This window comes from Haliotis rufescens, unplaced genomic scaffold, assembly GCF_023055435.1.
Source record: "Haliotis rufescens isolate VD_foot unplaced genomic scaffold, xgHalRufe1.0.p SCAF_11, whole genome shotgun sequence".
Classification (NCBI taxonomy): Eukaryota; Metazoa; Mollusca; class Gastropoda; order Lepetellida; family Haliotidae; genus Haliotis; species Haliotis rufescens.
This window is the reverse complement of record NW_025963791.1, coordinates 22,112,422-22,134,476: the sequence shown is the minus strand read 5'-3', so window position 1 is coordinate 22,134,476 and position 22,055 is coordinate 22,112,422. Positions and strand designations below refer to the sequence as shown.

The following is a 22,055-nucleotide window of genomic DNA, read 5'->3' as shown; positions in this document are numbered from 1 at the left end:
TGTTTCAATTTCTTGTCTGGGTCTGGCACTGATGACCCCATGACCAGCGTTTCAACTTCTTGTCTGGGAGTCTGGTGCTGCTGACCCCATGATTGTAATGTTTCAGCCTCTTGTCTGGAAGTCTGGTGCTTCTGATCCCATGATTGTTATGTTTTAGCCTCTTGTCCGGGAGCCTGGTGCTGCTGATCCCATGATTGTAATGTTTCCGCTTCTTGTCCGGGAGTTGGGTGCTGCTGATCCCATGATTGTAATGTTTCAGCCTCTTGTCTGGGAGTCTGGTGCTGCTGATCCCATGATTGTAATGTTTCAGCCTCTTGTCTGGGAGTCTGGTGCTGCTGACCCCATGATTGTAATGTTTCAGCTCCTTGCTGGCCTGGAGCTGTCTGGGAGTCCAGTGCTGCTGGAGTTGATAATCAGCATCTTCTGTCGTGAGAGTCGCCATGCACACGAGGAGGAGATACAGGCCACGCTTATCAGGTTCATCAAACGGTGAGAAAACTCGTCATTATGGTGCTCACTGCTTAGCGTGGTCACCTCTCTGAAGACCTAGGTTTCACTGTTACATATGTTCTGTGATAATAAAAAAATCTTTTTCTGTACAATCACGGAGGATATATTTTCCCACTTTGCCTTCCATAAGCAGTTAGTTTGGAATCCTCGTTGAATCTCTGCAGGTAATACCTGATTATATGTGTAGTGTGGACTGCTTGGATGACTGTGGTAGCAACATGCTCAACACATAATCTACATCTCCCCTGACATGTTGTGGCAGGTTACCAGCAGACAAGCAGAAGGTGGTCCTGGATGTGCCACTCAGGATCTTCCAGAAGGAAGGAAGTTTCCCCAATGAGATACGCCGTGCTACAATCGAGCGTGTTTGTCTGCCGATGCTCCGGCTGTGCCAGAAGACTGCCTTTATCGAGTTCTACCTGGATCACATTGGAGAGATCATGAAGGTGGTCGAGACAAAGTTGATCAAGGTAAGCTTGGAGAAGTCGTAAATGCAGTGGAGATAAAGCCATTCCGCATTGAATACAAAGGTTTGTTGTTATTGGCTAATGTACTCTTGAGTTGTTTCAGTCGTAAGACCAACTTGTTTGAGAAAATCATACATGAAGTACTATAGTGGGAATATCAAAGCAGATGTGACTTTTTTCTTTCTTCGGGTTTGCAAAAATTCAGACAGTTTAAAAGGGTAAAAATAGAAGGTATAAAAGTGTCTGTTACATGTTTTATATTCAGAAAACAAGGTTTTGATATTCAGCCAGTGTAAAGTGCTGTAGGGACCGATGTTTTTGTATTATTGTTATTGTCTATCTGTATGTAACCAGAAACACTGATGTATCTAGCACTCAAGCCTGTATCTTGAACTCAAGCCTGTATCTAGCACTCAAGCCTGTATCTGGCACTCAAGCCTGTATCTAGTAGTCAAGCCTGTATCTGGCACTCAAGCCTGTATCTAGTACTCAAACTTGTATTTAGCACTCAAACTTGTATCTAGCACTCAAGCCTGTATCTTGCACCCAAGCCTGTATCTAGCACTCAAGCCTGTATCTGGCACTCAAGCCTGTATCTAGTACTCAAGCTTGTATCTAGCACTCAAACTTGTATTTAGCACTCAAACTTGTATCTAGCACTCAAGCTTGTATCTAGCCCTCAAGCTTGTATCTAGCACTGAATCCTGTATCTGGCACTGAATCCTGTATCTAGCATTGTAGCTTGTATCTTACACTCAAGCCTGTATCTAGCACTCAAGCTTGTATCTAGCACTCAAGCTTGTATCTAGCACTCAAGCTTGTATCTAGTACTCAAGCCTGTATCTAGCACTCAAGCTTGTATCTAGCACTCAAGGTTTTATCTAGCACTCAAACTTGTATCTAGCACTCAAACTTGTATCTAGCACTGAATCCTGTATCTAGCATTGCAGCTTGTATCTTACACTCAAGCCTGTATCTAGCACTCAAGCTTGTATCTAGCACTCAAGCTTGTATCTAGCACTCAAGCCTGTATCTAGGACTCAATCTTGTATCTAGAACTCAAGCTTGTATCTAGCACTCAAGCTTGTATCTAGCACTTAAGCTTGTAACTAGCACTGAAGCCTATATCTAGCACTGAAGCTTGTATCTTACACTGAAGCCTATATCTAGCACTGAAGCCTGTATCTAGCACTCAAGCCTGTATCTACCATTCAAGCCTGTATCTGACACTCAAGCCTGTATCTAGCACTCAAGCCTGTATCTAGCACTGAATCCTGTATCTAGCACTGAAGCTTGTATCTTACACTGAAGCCTATATCTAGCACTGAAGCCTGTACCTAGCACTCAAGCCTGTATCTAACATGCAAGCCTGTATCTAGCACTCAAGCCTGTATCTAACATTCAAGCCTGTATCTAGCACTCAAGCCTGTATCTAACATTCAAGCCTCTATCTAGCACTCAAGCTTGTATCTGACACTCAAGCCTGTATCTACCACACAGGCCGTGGCGGAGATGGAGACGCAGCTGACCAGCAAGCAGTGCTGCTTCCAGCTGCTGGAGCTCCTGTACTCACGCATGTCCAAGGATGAGATCAACACCAAGAACTCCACCATCAATGACAAGTTCTGCTCTGGCAATGCCACAACAGGCAAAGAGCTGACACAGAAGATTATCAAGTAGGTTGCTATAGAAACCAAGGTTTGTGGGCATAGAGCGCTAGTCATTCTATGTTGAACTGATCACGCCTTATATGTAACATTGTGACCAGTCCTTAGTGAACAGCTCCCATGGGAATTCCAGGTTAGAATCGGTTCCCAACAGCATGTGCTCATTGTAAGAGGCAACCTCCAGGATTGGACCTGTGAAGATGGGGGGTAGAATAGGTCCTCAGCTACCCATTGCCATAACAGGCAACTCATGTGATTGGGTGGTCAGGATCGCTGACTTGGTTGATGCATGTCATTGTATCCCAATAGCTTATGATGTCAATCACTGCATTGTCTGGTCCTGACTCGAATATTGTCACAACGCCGTCATATAGTTGGAATATTGCTATGTGCATCGTTAAACAACAAACAAACAAACAAAACCCCTCATGTATTGGTTGTTGAGGCTCAATTACTTGGTTGATTGTATATTATCTTACTCCATTGGCTTGGATCGTTGCTCAAACTGTCAATCTCTGGATTTGCATGTGAGCTGCAAGCCTCTTGGCTCTGTGTTGGTTGAGCCATCCTTAGTCTGTGTTGTGTTGTGGCAGAACTTCCCAGGAAGCCAAGAGTGAAGATGTCCGAGGTGAGACCACGTTGGTGGAACAGCGTCGCCTGTATCACTGTGCAGCATACAACCTGCTCATAGCCGTCATCTCCTGCACACAGTCCGATGTCAAGTTCTTCAAGGGATTCCTCTTCAATGATGATGAAGCAAAGGTGGGTAAATATTCAACGAAATTCCTGACTTAACTTAACTTTAAACAGTGTCTCATAGGCCATACCTGGTCGCATGTTATATATATTTATTTTTTTATATTATTATTTATATTTGTGTACGTGTTTTAGTATGAAGTGTATGTAACTCTCTCTCTCTCTCTCTCTCCCTCCCTCCCTCCTTTAAACTCAGAGCTACTTTCTCTTTTGATTGTACGTCGTTCCACAACTTTAGTTTGGACAGTTCATGTAACTCCCGCAGGGAGGGTGACCATACATGTCACACTAACTTGGTGCAGTGGCTGCCTGTGTAGCAGGGCATGGAGTCATCCCACAGATGACATCCTTGACCTCTTTGGTCTTGAGGACAAGGCGTTCAACCTCGTATCAGAAAGTTTGTGTTTCGAATCCCATTACGAGACTTGGAAATTTTATGGCCACTACACCAGAAAGATGGCATTTGTCTCCACTCCATACAATACCATTACCCCAGTAGGTATGACAGTAACCGTTGTGATGCTGTTGTTGCATAGGGTCAGTTCCTGCTGGACAACATCGTCGACAAGGAAAGGACATATGAGTTCACCGTGGAGCTGCAGGTTGGTGCCTAAGGTTTAAAAAGAGAGATCATTGGATATGCGGGATGTCTTAAATAAAAATGTGTGGTGTAAAAGAAAGAAATTGTGTTCAGAGAAGAAATTGTATGTTTTGATGTCCTGTATAGAAATAGAGAGACTTTCTTCATACAAACCTTTCAAACAACTGTGCCTGGAAGTCAGCCTAATCAAATTGATGCTTTAAGACTGATTCAAGATTACAAGATATTCATTGTGATAAGTTTCAAAGGGAAAGGTTCTAGGTCAGTATTAGTAGTCTTCCTTTTCCTTAATAAGATATAGTTGCATGATGAATACACGTTCCTCAAATATTAATCTTCACTTTCTTTATTTTCTTGTAGAACCCACTTGAAAGGAAGAAAAAGTTTGTGTCCATCCGTAATGAAGTGAAGGAGAAGCGGGCTGATGAGGAAGACGACACAAGCATCACATACGGCTCCTCATACCACCTGGCATCTCAGTATCTGGCCGACAGCAGCCTCAGTGAGGATGTCAGCCAGTACGATTTCTCCATGTCAGGCTCCGCACAGGCAAGTTTCCAGCTGTCTTTCCACAAGCATGTATTAAAGTTGTGTTACACAGGCAACAAGTTTATAGCTGTCTTTCCACAAGCATATATTCTAGTTGTGTTACACAGGCAACAAGTTTATAGCCGTCTTTCCACAAACATATATTCTAGTTGTGTTACACAGGCAAATTTCTAGCTGTCTTTCCACAAGCATATATTCTAGTTATGTTACACAGGCAAATTTCTAGCTCTCTTTCCACAAGCATATATTCTAGTTGTGTTACACAGGCAAGTTTCTAGCTGTCTTTCCACAAGCATATATTCTAGTTGTGTTACACACAGGCAAGTGTTCTTGTAGTACCCCAAAGAATATTGAAGATTAAGTTTACCATAAATAAACATATAGCAACACTATGACTAACTCATTTGGTGACCTATACGAAAGCAACTGAACAGACATACATTGCATTGAAAAATAACGATGTGTTATTTCCTTGCTCCTGTAGAGCGTGACTGGAGATAGGTCAAGGGGCAGAGGTCAGTTCAAGAGGAAGGCCAGCTACACTGCTGTCAAGGAGGAGGTGAGATGATGATGGGATGATGGACGCCATGACACGTTGCTCTGTATGGCTACTTGTATCCCACCCATGGGGACTGCAGATTAGAATTGTCCCTTGCAAACTTTTCTTGTGTGACGTGACTTCATGGATTGGGTGATCAGGCTCGGTGACTGCTTTGATTGTGTGTCATCATACCTCAGCGATGTGGGACAATCACTGGTTTGTGTGGTCAAGACTCCATCATATATCGGGTAGCCTAGTGGTTTAAGCATTCCCTCATCACGCTGAAGGCCCGGGTTCAATTCCCGACATGGGTACAATGTGTGAAGACCATTACTGGTGTTCCCCACCGTGAAATTGCTGGAATATTGCTAAAAGCGGCATAAAACCATACTCACTCACTCACTCCATCATATATCTGAGTGCAGTATTAAATAACAGTTAAACAAATAAGACTTGTGTCTCAGCCACACAATGCTTAAAGGTATTCAGTGCTTTAGCAGGGTGCATGTTCATTGTTGTTTTCTCCACTGCAGTGCAGGCTGCAGCTAACAACTGACTGCACAACAGATAAGACCATCTTCCAAAGGCAAGGGAGTTAACTGTCAATAAAAGTCCAGTTTCCAACCTTGCCGAACTAGCCTGGAACTTCTAGGCTCAATCGTAGTTCCACCAGTGGCTATTACGAGTTAGTCCCTTCTATGTCCCTCCTATTGACCAATCTGATGCAACCTCTCGTATCACTTGCATTTGCTTGAAACAAAATGGTGGAACCCAGTCAAGACGATCTGATCGATAATCAAAATCTATATTGTGGTAAAACGGGTCCTAATTCGCAAGTGCATCAAATCACATGAGTAACTTGATTAGAAACATTTGGATTGATTTGGAAAATATCTGTTGATGCCGAGTTGGCGGTACACATGCTTTGCAAATCCTGCCGTGGCAGTTTACAAACTAGATGTCGATTTTGTTACACGATTATGACTGGACAATCCATAGACTTGTTAGTCCAGCCAAAACATAACTCCATAATTCCAGCCTAGTTCTGCAAGGGTGGAAACTGGACTTTTATAGTCAGTTAACTCCCTTCGCCTCGGGAAAATGCAGATAAACTGGCTGAACCTCATACTTTATTGGAAGATTGAAACACAAAAGACATGATGTCACACAATATATTATTTAATATTACACAAAGCAGTGACAGTGTCCTGGCACAAGGACATTTACACTTTAACGTAACTCTCATTCATAATCATAATCCCCTCATGATGATTATCCTGTTCCAATTAGTCATGATCATCTCACAAACGGGGGGGGATTAATGTGTATGTTAATTAGTGACGAAGAGTGATTTGTTTGGCTAATGTGTATAAATTTAAGATTAGCGACCTGTAGTACACAATGAACAGAATATAGTCATGAATATTGAATGTGATGAAAGTAATATTATTTTAATTTGTTTAGGTTTTGTACATATGGTATTTAATTGAAGTGATATTTATTTGCATGTTTGTGGAATTTGTTACCAACTGCACTTTGTGCGGTCTGCTTATAAAATGCCTGCATTTAGCATGAACTAACATGTGGTAACATTCTGTTATGGTCATAGGAAAAAGATGGAGGTGAAATTCTCAGAAATTCCAGATGGCAATGTGCACAGCATGTCCCTCACATCATCTGCGTCTGTTTGTCAGGTAGGAAGTTCAGCTGAATAATTACAGAGCACCTGATGTTTCAGGAGGGGAATGTGACTGTCGAGGATGACTATGTGGAGCTGGAGATGGATGAACTGAACCAGCACGAGTGTATGGCGTCTGTCATTGCCCTGCTGAGACACATGCAGAGGGAAGAGATCACACCAGCAGTAGCTCAGGTAGGGACTGAACCAGCATGAGTGTATGGTGTCTGTCATTGCCCTGCTGAGACACATGCAGAGGGAAGAGATCACACCAGCAGAAGCTCAGGTAGGGACTGAACCAGCACGAGTGTATGGCGTCTGTCATTGCCCTGCTGAGACACATGCAGAGGGAAGAGATCACACCAGCACAAGCTCAGGTAGTGACTGAACCAGCACGAGTGTATGGCGTCTGTCATTGCCCTGCTGAGACACATGCAGAGGGAAGAGATCACACCAGCACAAGCTCAGGTAGGGACTGAACCAGCACGAGTGTATGGTGTCTGTCATTGCCCTGCTGAGACACATGCAGAGGGAAGAGATCACACCAGCACTAGCTCAGGTAGGGACTGAACCAGCACAAGTGTATGGCGTCTGTCATTGCCCTGCTGAGACACATGCAGAGGGAAGAGATCACACCAGCAGTAGCTCAGGTAGGGACTGAACCAGCACGAGTGTATGGCGTCTGTCATTGCCCTGCTGAGACACATGCAGAGGGAAGAGATCACACCAGCAGTAGCTCAGGTAGGGACTGAACCAGCACGAGTGTATGGCGTCTGTCATTGCCCTGCTGAGACACATGCAGAGGGAAGAGATCACACCAGCAGTAGCTCAGGTAGGGAATGAACCAGCATGAGTGTATGGCGTCTGTCATTGCTGAGATCACACCAGCAGTAGCTCAGGTAGGGACTGAACCAGCACGAGTGTATGGCGTCTGTCATTGCCCTGCTGAGACACGTGCAGAGAGAAGAGATCACACCAGCAGTTGCTTATGTACATGCTGGACATTCCTTTTTGAGGATATACTCAGATATCATTAGATATTTGGACACCCGTTAGTTAGTTGGTCCCCCACGTGTTATAGAATCACTGCTGACACTCAAGGAATGTCCTGTTTTGTTTCAGGGTACTTTGCCCAAGGAGATGCCCTCATGGATGATATACCTCCACAACAAGATGATGAAGGCCACAGTGCACAAAAACATCAAACTCTTCATAGCCAAACTTATCATCAACACAGCAGATGTAAGTCGACTACTCAGAAATTGTCAGTCAGTTTTGTGAACTGAAATTTGTGTGAAGAAATTGAGGGCATGATTCTCAAGGGCAGCACAGTTTGCGGTGTAGAGTTGTATCCTTAAGCCCACCTGAATCATCATCCCTGTGATCATTGGTTTGAATCCCAGATTTACTCTGGTAATGGTTGTTGGTTTATCAGCACCATACCCATGTTTGCTGGTTTCGCTGAAGTAGTAAGTGAGGTGAGGTGACATGGGGTTTAACTTCGCATCCAAGATTTTTGCAGTCACATTTAACTGTGGCATTGTATCTCAGCGCACTATAAAATCAGCATTAGTCAGCACTAGTACACGAGTGTGTGCCTGCCTGCGTGTACTAGTCCTGACTAATGCTGATTTTATAGCATGCGTGCGTGCGTGGGCTAGCGCAATATAAAATCAGCATTAGTCAGCACTAGTACACACGTGTGTGCCTGCGTGCGTGTACTAGTCTGGACTAATGCTGATTTTATAGTGTGCTAGCCCACTGAGATACCATGCCACAGTTTAATGTTACTGCCCAAATCAGACACAGTATACTGACTCCAAGCGGACCAGTCCTTGTTTTATCTCCTTAATGCCGAGCACTAGGTTGGGTAACAACAAGCACTATCTTTTAATGTCTTTCAATATGACGCTTCCGGGATCGAACCCCAGACCTTCCGCTCTCTGGGCGGAGGCGGTCATCACTAAAGTGGTAAACATCTATGGCCTGCATCACAGGCTGACTACTATTCAGCGTGCATTAAACCCAACTTGCTCACTATTAGAAACTTAAACAATGTTTCAGTATGTTTGTATCTGTTCCAGCTATTCCAGCCCTATGCCAAGTTCTGGCTGCGGCCCCTGTGCCAGTTTCTCTTCACTGACACAGTCACGTCTGGGGGCACCAACTACTTCATTGTGGACCTGGTTGTCACCATGATGTCCTGGCACACCACTGCAATACCTCAGGTAGTTTGATAGGCTCCTGTTGTACTGACACAACAGCCATAGCTGAGATAGGCCCTATGTTGTACAGACACAACAGCCATAGCTGATATACGCCCCATGTTGTACTGACACAACAGCCATAGCTGAGATAGGCCCCATGTTGTACTGACACAACAGCCATAGCTGAGATAGGCCCCATGTTGTACTGACACAACAGCCATAGCTGAGATAGGCCCCATGTTGTACTGACACAACAGCCACAGCTGAGATAGGCCCCTGTTGTACTGACACAACAGCCATAGCTGAGATAGGCCATCATGTTGTACTGACACAACAGCCATAGCTGAGATAGGCCCCATGTTGTACTGACACAACAGCCACAGCTGAGATAGGCCCCTGTTGTACTGACACAACAGCCATAGCTGAGATAGGCCATCATGTTGTACTGACACAACAGCCATAGCTGAGATAGGCCCCATGTTGTACTGACACAACAGCCATAGCTGAGATAGGCCATCATGTTGTACTGACACCACAGCCATAGCTGAGATAGGCCCCATGTTGTACTGACACAACAGCCATAGCTGAAATAGGCCATCATGTTGTACTGACACCACAGCCATAGCTGAGATAGGCCCCTGTTGTACTGACACAACAGCCATAGCTGAGATAGGCCATCATGTTGTACTGACACAACAGCCATAGCTGAGATAGGCCCCATGTTGTACTGACACAACAGCCACAGCTGAGATAGGCCCCTGTTGTACTGACACAACAGCCATAGCTGAGATAGGCCATCATGTTGTACTGACACAACAGCCATAGCTGAGATAGGCCCCATGTTGTACTGACACAACAGCCATAGCTGAGATAGGCCATCATGTTGTACTGACACCACAGCCATAGCTGAGATAGGCCCCATGTTGTACTGACACAACAGCCATAGCTGAGATAGGCCCCATGTTGTACTGACACAACAGCCATAGCTGAGATAGGCCCCATGTTGTACTGACACAACAGCCATAGCTGAGATAGGCCCCATGTTGTACTGACACAACAGCCACAGCTGAGATAGGCCCCTGTTGTACTGACACAACAGCCATAGCTGAGATAGGCCCCATGTTGTACTGACACAACAGCCATAGCTGAGATAGGCCCCATGTTGTACTGACACAACAGCCATAGCTGAGATAGGCCATCATGTTGTACTGACACCACAGCCATAGCTGAGATAGGCCCCATGTTGTACTGACACCACAGCCATAGCTGAGATAGGCCCCATGTTGTACTGACACAACAGCCATAGCTGAGATAGGTCCCGTGTTGTAGTGACACAACAGCCATAGCTGAGATAGGCCCCATGCTGTACTGACTCAACAGCCATAGCTGAGAAATGCCCCATGCTGTACTGACACAACAGCCATAGCTGAGATAGGCCCCATGTTGTACTGACACAACAGCCATAGCTGAGATAGGCCATCATGTTGTACTGACTCAACAGCCATAGCTGAGATAGGCCCCTGTTGTACTGACACAACAGCCATAGCTGAGATAGGCCCCATGTTGTACTGACACAACAGCCATAGCTGAGATAGGCCATCATGTTGTACTGACTCAACAGCCATAGCTGAGATAGGCCCCATGTTGTACTGACACAACAGCCATAGCTGAGATAGGCCCCTGTTGTACTGACACAACAGCGATAGCTGAAATAGGCCCCATGTTGTACTGACACAACAGCCATAGCTGAGATAGGCCCCATGTTGTAGTGACACCACAGCCATAGCTGAGATAGGCCATCATGTTGTACTGACACCACAGCCATAGCTGAGATAGGCCCCATGTTGTACTGACACAACAACCATATATGAAATAGGCTGTCATGTTGTACTGACACAACAGCCATAGCTGAGATAGGCCCCATGCTGTACTGACACAACAGCCATAGTTCAGATAGGCTCCTGTTGTACTGACACAACAGCCATAGCTGAGATAGGCATCATGTTGTACTGACACCACAGCCATAGCTGAGATAGGCCCCATGTTGTACTGACACAACAGGCATAGCTGAGATAGGCCATCATGTTGTACTGACACCACAGCCATAGCTGAGATAGGCCCCATGTTGTACTGACACAACAGCCATAGCTGAAATAGGCCATCATGTTGTACTGACTCAACAGCCATAGCTGAGATAGGCCCCATGTTGTACAGACACAACAGCCACAGCTGAGATAGGTCCCATGTTGTACTGACACAACAGCCATAGGTGAGATAAGCCCCATGTTGTACTGACACAACAGCCATAGCTGAGATAGGCCATCATGTTGTACTGACACAACAGCCATAGCTGAGATAGGTCCCGTGTTGTACTGACACAACAGCCATAGCTGAGATAGGCCCCATGTTGTACTGACACAACAGCCATAGCTGAGATAGGCCATCATGTTGTACTGACACAACAGCCATAGCTGAGATAGGCCCCATGCTGAAGTGACACAACAGCCATAGCTGAAATAGGCCATCATGTTGTACAGACACAACAGCCATAGCTGAGATAGGCCCCATGCTGTACTGACACAACAGCCATAGCTGAGATAGGCCCCATGTTGTACTGACACAACAGCCATAGCTGAGATAGGCCATCATGTTGTACTGACTCAACAGCCATAGCTGAGATAGGTCCCGTGTTGTACTGACACAACAAACATAGCTGAGATAGGTCCCGTGTTGTACTGACACAACAGCCATAGCTGAGATAGGCCCCATGCTGTACTGACACAACAGCCATAGCTGAGATAAGCCCCATGTTGTACTGACACAACAGCCATAGCTGAGATAGGCCATCATGTTGTACTGACACAACAGCCATAGCTGAGATAGGCCCCATGTTGTACTGACACAACAGCCATAGCTGAGATAGGTCCCGTGTTGTACTGACACAACAGCCATAGCTGAGATAGGCCCCATGCTGTACTGACACAACAGCCATAGCTGAGATAAGCCCCATGTTGTACTGACACAACAGCCATAGCTGAGATAGGCCATCATGTTGTACTGACACAACAGCCATAGCTGAGATAGGCCCCATGTTGTACTGACACAACAGCCATAGCTGAGATAGGTCCCGTGTTGTACTGACACAACAGCCATAGCTGAGATAGGCCCCATGCTGTACTGACACAACAGCCATAGCTGAGATAGGCCCCATGTTGTACTGACACAACAGCCATAGCTGAGATAGGCCCCATGTTGTACTGACACAACAGCCATAGCTGAGATAGGCCCCATGCTGTACTGACACAACAGCCATAGCTGAGATAGGCCCCATGTTGTACTGACTCAACAGCCATAGCTGAGATAGGTCCCGTGTTGTACTGACACAACAAACATAGCTGAGATAGGTCCCGTGTTGTACTGACACAACAGCCATAGCTGAGATAGGCCCCATGCTGTACTGACACAACAGCCATAGCTGAGATAGGCCCCATGTTGTACTGACACAACAGCCACAGCTGAGATAGGTCCCTTGTTTTACTGACACAACAGCCATAGCTGAGATAGGCCCCATGTTGTACTGACACAACAGCCATAGCTGAGATAGGCCCCATGTTGTACTGACACAACAGCCACAGCTTAGATAGGTCCCATGTTGTACTGACACAACAGTCATAGCTGAGATAGGACACCTTGACTCATATGGGATAGCTTTACTTTAAAATCCTTAGACCCCATTTCCTTAAAGTGAAATACAGTCAAATCTGTTTGCAAAATTGTTCAGAAGGTTGCTGATAGTGGCTATGCTTTGATTTGAAAGGATTCTGCCGAGGAGAAAGCTATGGCCTCTCGCCTTGTGGAGTTCCTCACTGCCAACATCCACCATGACACAAGGTTTGTGTTCCGGAACAACCTGGACCTGCTGAAGACCCTGCTGGAGTGCTGGAAGACCAGAGTAGACATTCCCTATCAGTGAGTCCCTAGCAGTAGTGTATAATGATAACCTAGCAATGTCTCTGTGTATTTTAATAGTTTAGAATGCTCTAAAGGAGGTTCCTCCTGGTCTGAGTCTCTTTACAGCAGCATCTTACTTCATGAAGTTCATTTCTGTTTCTCTAGGTTTCTCTAAGACCACTATTTCAGTGTTATATACAAGCAGCTGAAGATGTCTGACCCTAAGACCACTATTTCAGTGTTATATACCAGCAGCTGAAGATGTCTGACCCTAAGACCACTATTTCAGTGTTATATACCAGCAGCTGAAGATGTCTGACCCTAAGACCACTATTTCAGTGTTATATACAAGCAGCTGAAGTGTGTCTGACCCTAAGACCACTATTTCAGTGTTATATACAAGCAGCTGAAGATGTCTGACCCTAAGACCACTATTTCAGTGTTATATACCAACAGCTGAGGATGTCTGACCCTAAGACCACTATTTCAGTGTTATATACAAGCAGCTGAAGATGTCTGACCGAACCTAAGACCAAGGACAACCAAGGATATGTTCTATTTTGCCTCCAACATTTCAGTGTTGGAGTGGTTGGATTAACCAGATGGTTATAGTGTTCGCTCGTCACGGAGACGGCCCGTGATTCTCACCCATTTTTTATGTCTCCCAGTGTGTTAATGCTGGTATAGTGCTAAATATCACACTCATTTACTCATTATTTCAGTGTTATATACAAGCAGCTGAAGACGTCTGACCCAAAGTCCAAGGACAGCCTGACTGGCATACAGGTGCTTGGAGTGATCATTGCCTGTCAGTTCTCACCATACGGTCCATCGGCTCCTGTAGATAGAGAAAAGTAAGTCTGCGATCTTGTGTCCTTTTTAGAAGAGTATTTGAAGGGTGACTATCTCCAACTCCCACTTGCTAACATGTCAATTCAATTTAAGCGGTATATTTTGGATTATATTTTTCTTGCAGATATTTTAGTGCAGTTGTGAATGCCATGGGCAACCATTACAAGGCGACGTATGCCCCTGCGGCAGAGGTTGTGGGGATGATCTTCAAGTACCTGGCTGAGAAGGAGAGACAGACTGAGGGCTCCTTCCATGACCATGTTGTTACCTATATGTCCTCCATACAACAGAGCAAGCCGGACAACTTCATTGTGTGTGTCCACCACATGCAGAGGCACTACCCCGCCATTGCTACCAGGTGAGTGAGTGAGTAAGAATATTGTTTTACGCCGTTTTAAGCAATATTCCTGCAATATCACGACGGGTAACACAGGAAATGGGCTTCGTACTCATGTGGGGAATCAAACCCAGGTCTTCGGAGTGATGAGTGAACGCTTTAACCACTAGGCTACCCCACTGCCCATGCTACCAGATAGGCAACTCTTGCACTGGTGTGAGACGATCAAACAGGTCACCGGAAACTTATAAACATACCCCCCACCATTGCTACCAGGTGGGCAGCTCTAGCCCTGGTGTTAGACAATCTAACAGGTCACTAGAAACTTTTAAGAGTTAGCGTATCCTCAGAGTAAGTGTATCCTCAGAGTTAGCGTGTCTTCAGAGTTAGCGTATCCTCAGAGTAAGTGTATCTTCAGAGTTAGCGTATCCTCAGTATTAGCGTATCTTTAGAGTTAGCGTATCCTCAGAGTAAGTGTATCTTCAGAGTTAGCGTATCCTCAGTATTAGCGTATCTTTAGAGTTAGCATATCCTCAGAGTAAGTGTATCTTCAGAGTTAGCGTATCCTTAGAGTTAGTGTATCCTCAGATTAAGTGTATCTTCAGAGTTAGCGTGTCTACAGAGTTAGCGCATCCTCAGAGTTAGCGTATCCTCAGAGTTGGCGTATCCTCAGAGTTAGTGTATCCTCAGAGTTAGCATATCCTCAGAGTAAGTGTATCTTCAGAGTTAGCGTATCCTCAGTATTAGCGTATCTTTAGAGTTAGCGTATCCTCAGAGTAAGTGTATCTTCAGAGTTAGCGTATCCTCAGTATTAGCGTATCTTGAGAGTTAGTGTATCCTCAGATTAAGTGTATCTTCAGAGTTAGTGTGTCTACAGAGTTAGCGCATCCTCAGAGTTAGTGTATCTTCAGAGTTGGCGTAGCCTCAGAGTTAGCGTATCCTCAGAGTTAGCATATCCTCAGAGTAAGTGTATCTTCAGAGTTAGTGTATCCTCAGTATTAGCGTATCTTTAGAGTTAGCGTATCCTCAGAGTAAGTGTATCTTCAGAGTTAGCGTATCCTCAGTATTAGCGTATCTTTAGAGTTAGTGTATCCTCAGATTAAGTGTATCTTCAGAGTTAGTGTGTCTACAGAGTTAGTGCATCCTCAGAGTTAGTGTATCCTCAGAGTAAGTGTATCTTCAGAGTTAGCGTATCCTCAGTATTAGCGTATCTTTAGAGTTAGTGTATCCTCAGATTAAGTGTATCTTCAGAGTTAGTGTGTCTACAGAGTTAGTGCATCCTCAGAGTTAGTGTATCCTCAGAGTAAGTGTATCTTCAGAGTTAGCGTATCCTCAGTATTAGCGTATCTTTAGAGTTAGCGTATCCTCAGAGTAAGCGTGTCCACAGAGTAAGCATGTCCTCAGAGTTAGAATGTACTCAAAGTTAGCTGATGTACTCAAAGTAAGCCGATGTCCTGAAACATAATAACTTATTTGTCAGCTAACTTTGTTGTATTTAGTTGCCTTGTATTCAGTATTGTATTGTAAGACATGAATACTCTGCCTGCTCAGATTCCTGAACCGACTGCTGTTTATGCTGCCAAGTCTGCATGGAGAGTTCCGCACCCAGTGTCTGGAAGTGATACACAGTGGGATCGACCAGGTTGAGAATGTCTTCCTCGAGCTCCATAGCAAAGGCCTTCTCAAATTCCTGACACACAGGTAGGTGTTCCTAGAATGCCATAGTAACAGTCCATCTTACACACAGGTAGATGTAGCTAAAACTCCATTTGTAACACTCCATCTTACACAGAGGTAGGTGTACCTAGAATGCCATAGTAACAGGCCATCTTACATTCAGGTAGGTGTACCTAGAACTCTATAACAAAGCCCTGCTCACATTGCTCACACTCAATAAAGCTCCTTACTCGGCTGACTCCATTATTTGCAGGCCATAAGGTCACTGTAGGAATGTAGGTCACTGCAGTGTAAGCTCCCAGCATTCAGCTCAAGTGTCTATCGTCATCTGTGTTATGTTGCCAGGGATGAGGACACCCAACAGATGTCTCTGAGGATTGTCAAGTCAATCGCAGCCAAGCTGAAGCCCGAGGAACTGTCCAAGCTGATGTCTGCTGTGTGTAGCATCAGCCAGCACCCCAGCACCTCCTGCCGTAACACCATGTACGAGATACTCATGTGGATATACGACAACTACAGGTACGGCCTTGTCAGCGTTGATGACTCAAGCTCTGACTGAACAAGGTTCATGGTAATCCAGGAATAAGTCAGTGCATGGGGCCGTTTTTTTGTCATTTTCTCTGGTACAAGACCCTGTATGTCAAAGCAACGTAAGTGCTAAGATGATCTAACTCCCATACTTTAACATTCATTAAGAACCATCGTAACGCTAAGATCCCTTTTTGGAACAGGGCCCTTGTACATTACATCCCACCGAGAATACTTTCATTTAGGGAGTGTGTTTAGGAATAGAAAATAGCTGTGTATGATCAGTGAGTGTCTTTGTGTTGATGGTAGATGATGAGTGGTGGTTTAGTGAATGTGGATGTCTTGTTTGTGATGGGAGATGATGGGTTGGTGTTTTAGTACTCTTGATTTACATGAGAGCTATTCTTGAAGACTGAGGATAATTGTATGCCTAGATGAACAAAGGAAAATGTTTACAACCACATTCTGACCTCTCTTTTGAGAGATTAGCCAAAAGTTAGATTGCAAGTCTGGAATCTGAAGATTCTTGTGTTGCTTCCTGTTGCCAGGGACGATGAGTCGGAGGAAGGTCACCAGATCATGCAGCAGACGAAGGAGACTCTGCTCCTGGGACTGGGAGATGAGGACCTCCACTGCAGGTCGGTCTTACAGCAGGCAGATATAGGAGGCCCTGACTAATTGATATTCAGGATACTGGGTGATTTTTGTTTGAGATAGAAATATATTTCAGTCCACACTTTAAGACATACGATATATTCTCTGAAAAGTGTTTTTTTTTACCCACAACACATTATTTCAAGAACATCAAGCATGTCCAGTAAACAAATGTTTTCTTTTTGTCAATCATGAGGACAAATTATTTAGGACAGTCTTTTCATCAGGCCCCCCCCTAGCCCCCTGAATATCAATTTGTTGGCCCCTTTACAATCTTACTGCATCTCATTATAGCTAAAATGGATAGAATTATCATTAAACCGCCAGCATGTTATCAGAAATGAGCGGGCCACTGTAACTTGATAATGCCCTCGTATTGCTTGACGGGCCATTATCACGCCAAGTTAGGTGACGTCATAGGGTAGGGATAGGTGATGTCACGTTCAATAGTGACATCATCTGGTTTGTTCTATGACTTTTCCTTATTTGTAAAAGTGGGTCAGTGACATTCGTGTTGATTGCAGTAAATGTTTCAAAACCGATATTGTTGTTTCCTTTTGAGAGATAACAAATTCCATCCATTTTACCTATAAAAACGGTAACGCTATTTTTCAGGGCATTATCATTTGCAGAAGCCCTCGGTCTTTTCAACTGCCCTCCTTCCTAATGGAAGACCTTTGGCTTCTGCAAATGATAATGCCCTGAAAAAAAGCGTTACCCTTATAGTAATATAACTTTGGACCCTGTAATAAAAGATGTCCTCATTCACCATTTATATTTCTTTTAGTGGACTTGATTTGCATTGACGTGGTTCTTACTGTGTGTCCCTGAAGTAAAAAGTTGATTGAGGTTCTTCTCCAGTACAGTCTCTTTCATCCTAAAATAATATTCTTGGTTCTAAAGGCTATACTACATATGTCATGACCACATATATTTTACACATAAAGACAACACAGTTCTGACAATTTGGTAACACTGCCACTATTATTTCATCAACCCGGTGAAGATCTGGGTTAGAATAGGTCTTCAGCAATCAATGCTTGCTGCCAACTATGCTTTTCGTAAGAGGCAACAGACAGGATCAGGTGGTCAGGCTCACTGACTTGGTTAATGCATGTCTTTATTATTTCATTATTATTCAGGTGAGCTTCAGGGCCTTGATCTAGTTTTGTATTTCATCCTTTTGTAGAAAATCTGTTTAAATAATCTAATTATTCCATTTTCCAGATTGCTGGTGCAGAACTTCTGGAGCAGTGAGACCCGTCTGCCCACAGGAACCCTGGACCGTATGGTGGCCATGTTGGAGGCCATGTACTCCCCCAGCACAGAGCAGCAGTATCTCAGCTACGCCACCAACCTCCTGCTGGAGATGACCTCCAAGAGCCCCGACTACCAGAGGGAGATATTTGAACATGCTCTGTCAGAGTGCAAGTTTCAGGTAGGGTCAGGATGTGTCCTGGAGCACTTCTTCCCGAAGCAAGAGAGTTAACTGACTATAAAAGTTTAGTTTCCATCCTTGCCGAACTAGGCTGGTATTATGGAGTTACATTTTGGCTGGACTAACGAGTCTATGCATAGTCCAATCAAAATCGCGCAACGAAATCAAAATCTGGTTCGTAAACCATCGTGCAGATTTCAGTCGATTGCATGATTAATAAAGCATGTGCACCGCCAACTCGTTGTAAATAGATATTTACCAAATCTTTTCATGTTCTTAATGAAGGTGTTCATATGATTTGATGCAATTTGCGGTGTAAGACCCATTTTATCACAATATAGATCTTGATTATAGAGCAGATTGTCTTGACTGGGCGCTGCCATTTTGTTTGAAGCAAATGCAAGTGAAACGAGAGGTGGAATCTGATTGGTCCATAGGAGAGGTATAGAAGGGACATAACTCGTAATAGCCACTGGTGTCGCTGCGATCGAGCCCAGGAAATCCAGCCTAGTTTGGCAGGGGTGGTAACTGGACTTTTATAGTCAGTTAACTCTCTTGCCTCGGGGAGATGCCTGGAGCATGACTGCAATGTTCTCAATCCCACCTCAATCTGTAGGAAACCCATGGGGATCCCAGGTAAGAATGCAGGTCCCCAGCAACCTATGCTTGTCACAAGAGGCGGCTAAATGGATCGGGTTGTCAGGCTCGGTGACTTGGTTGATAGTGTACCAGCATCATAACCAAATTGCATGGATGGAAGCCCATGATGTCAATCATTGGATTGTCTGGTTCAGGTATCTTCCATGTAGCTTGAAACAACTATTCTTTGCTCACTCTGTATTGAAGAAGTGTAGGAAACAATTATGATAATAATAGGCTATTTATATTGTGCATATTTCCACACCACTCAGGGGCATGCTCAAAGCGCTATTCTTACCCCGGTCACTTGATCAATGTGCATTCAAGAATCATTCTCAGCTCCCTGGGGAGTAAACAATCCAAGCTTCCTGTTAGGTGCTAGAAGGTTAACAACCACATTGCCATTTCATCCTACCGGGTACAAATTACTGAAAGGTTTATATAGAACCTTCATTAGTGCTGTCCCCTGACAAGATCACGAGCCAACAATGATGTGGATGGCTGGTAAGACTGAAACTAAGGATTATGATTTGTAAATTTGGCTGCCATAACACCCAGATTAATGACTGTTTCATCTCTCAGGACTACTCCATCCACTCCTCCTGGAGACAGCGCCATGCCGTCATGACGCCGCTGTTCGCCAGCACCCAGGCTACACAGACAATGGATACCACTATGATGGAGGACAGTCTGGATGGAGGGGTCCGAGCAACTGTGGATGCAGCTCAGTTCACACAAACACAGGAAGCAGGTTGGTTCAGCACAACTGACGTCGAATGAGTTTAGATGTTTTGATGATGACATTATTAGAAGTGATTATTATTGCGAGGTGATTTGAAGTCATACATTGTGATAAAATCAATAGGGATTCACAGATAGAATTTGACGCCAATAACCTATGCTTGTAAGAGTCGACCAGCATGTATTAGGTAGACAAGACTTGTCTCGCATTTAGTCACAGGTTTGCTTCGTCTGGACTCAATTATTTACACTGTGAAAAAGGTGTAATATTGCAGACTGCAACATTAAACAGCAAGAAATCCTATTATGTTCCCTGTTTGCCCTGATTATCAGCACCATACTCGTGCTCGTGAGTTTCACCAAAGTGGTAAACATTTAAGACCTGCATGACATCGGACTTTCCTCCCACATTGTACTGACACGCTGTGAAATAACTGAAATACAGTATTAAACCTAACTCACTCACTCCTACTATGTTATGTATAATTATGATCACTATCACTGATTAAGCTCGTAGGCAGTCTTAAACCATGAGAATATAATTTGTCAGTCGTTAGTTACTTACCAATGTTGCAGGGTCTCGGGCTCCCTTCAACTGGCTGACCCAGAGCAGCCTGGACTCCTTCTCTGATGCCTTCACCCTGGGGGGAGAGACCCAGACTCAGAGTTCTCTCCTCTTCTCTGTGGGTGGGGGCGACAGTCGGACAAAGTCACGAAGACCAAGACCCAAGGGCCCAGGGCCAGGGTTTGGCCAGAGACCAGGTCCTTCTCAAGCAACAGCAGGGGCAGATGTAAAGAAAGAAAATCCAGGTTAGACAACCTCAACTTTTTTTTTTGTCTAGAGATCCTGTTTGACATAATAAGAGGTTACATGCAGTGGCTGCTGAAAAAGAACAGTAGGTGACAACTAGGGAAAAGAACCTGTTAGCTGTGACTCACCCATGTGACAATATGAATTGTTGCACAGGCTACTAACAAACAACCCTGTGGGTTTTCCAGGTAAGAATAGATCCCCACCAACCTATGCTGGTCGTAAGAGGGAACCATATGGATCGGGTGTCCAGACTCTGTGACTTGGTTGATAGTGTATATTGATGCCCATGATGTCAGTCAATGGATTATCTTGTCCAGACTTGATTAATTGCAGGCTGCCATCGTACTGCTGGAATATGGGTGAGTGTCATTAAACAACAAACAAACATTGACCACATTTATCACTTGATACTGAAGGCTGCCATTTTATGGCTGTAATGTTATAGCTCACAAAGGAATAAGATGAATATTTTTCTGTATGTAGGGTCTAGTCAGCAGAGTGACATTCTGAGACTGAAGCGTCGATTCCTGAAAGACCAGGAAGCATCCAGGCTGTATTTTGTGAAGAAAGCATCAAGGATGAACAAAATGAGAGAGGTTTGCCAAACTCACACACTAGGGTCCCACCATTTGATATTCTGCTGTGTATGGTGGAAATCATGTAGATGAAAAGAAATATGTAAAAATAAAAAAACAATTATATGTTTTCATAGCTGACTGAAAAAGATCTGTCAAATACAAAAATCCTGGGCCCCTGACCCAGAATATCAAATGGTTGGTCCCTTATCTGCCTGGGGAGAAAGTTGTCTGAATCTGTGTAGTGATATCGGGTATCAAGGGAAGTGTTTGTTAGTATATGGGCTATCATGTCACTGGATTTTATAGTCCATCACTTGATTTGTATGGGTTTTTAACAGGCTGCCATTGCATGGTAGGAGTACTGCTGTGTGATCTCATGCAACAAACACTGACTTTCTTATGCAAATTGTGTGGGTGGCGTGTGTTACCGGTAGGGCAGGACATGTTTATCCTTTTCGTGAACACCTGGTGTGATTGATTTTCAGAGATCCGTTTATACAATTTTCACTAATATTCTGCCTTTTACACCCAATGGAATCTGTTTCGGCAAATAATCGAGACTGGTTATTTTCTACCGTTGACATGTAGAAACACAGGGAGCAACTTCAAATAAAGAGAAACCGTTGCCCATGGAGGTCCAGGAAGAGGGGCTTGAGTAATAAATATTGAACATTTTTGTAACTTTGGGAAAACACGCATCATGACCCCATGACCTTCACAAGGCTTCATTTTAGGTTCATTTGGTTGACATTAGGTGTAGACGTAGGGCGATAACAAACTTGAACTGTCACTTACTCTTATAGGTACCGAAAGCTGGACACGTTGTCAGCCTTGATTACTTACTCAAAAAGAATATGTATTCTCTAGTTG

The 22,055-nt window shown here is 44.3% G+C and overlaps 1 protein-coding gene across 1 annotated transcript in view; it reads left to right on the top strand.

Annotated features, from left to right (window-relative positions):
- Window positions 1-22,055, top strand: part of LOC124137282 (DNA-dependent protein kinase catalytic subunit-like) — a 125,966-nt gene that overhangs the window by 55,627 nt on the left and 48,284 nt on the right. Inside the window, exons 45-64 of the mRNA XM_048392413.1 lie at window positions 362-489; window positions 773-980; window positions 2,478-2,653; window positions 3,238-3,406; window positions 3,937-4,002; window positions 4,362-4,550; window positions 5,035-5,109; window positions 6,830-6,964; window positions 7,892-8,011; window positions 8,854-8,997; window positions 12,794-12,945; window positions 13,650-13,781; window positions 13,904-14,137; window positions 15,668-15,817; window positions 16,139-16,312; window positions 16,870-16,959; window positions 18,203-18,413; window positions 19,635-19,803; window positions 20,370-20,603; window positions 21,091-21,203. Of these exons, the coding sequence (XP_048248370.1) occupies window positions 362-489; window positions 773-980; window positions 2,478-2,653; window positions 3,238-3,406; window positions 3,937-4,002; window positions 4,362-4,550; window positions 5,035-5,109; window positions 6,830-6,964; window positions 7,892-8,011; window positions 8,854-8,997; window positions 12,794-12,945; window positions 13,650-13,781; window positions 13,904-14,137; window positions 15,668-15,817; window positions 16,139-16,312; window positions 16,870-16,959; window positions 18,203-18,413; window positions 19,635-19,803; window positions 20,370-20,603; window positions 21,091-21,203 (3,069 nt within the window). The remainder of the gene's footprint in view (window positions 1-361; window positions 490-772; window positions 981-2,477; window positions 2,654-3,237; window positions 3,407-3,936; window positions 4,003-4,361; window positions 4,551-5,034; window positions 5,110-6,829; window positions 6,965-7,891; window positions 8,012-8,853; window positions 8,998-12,793; window positions 12,946-13,649; window positions 13,782-13,903; window positions 14,138-15,667; window positions 15,818-16,138; window positions 16,313-16,869; window positions 16,960-18,202; window positions 18,414-19,634; window positions 19,804-20,369; window positions 20,604-21,090; window positions 21,204-22,055) is intronic.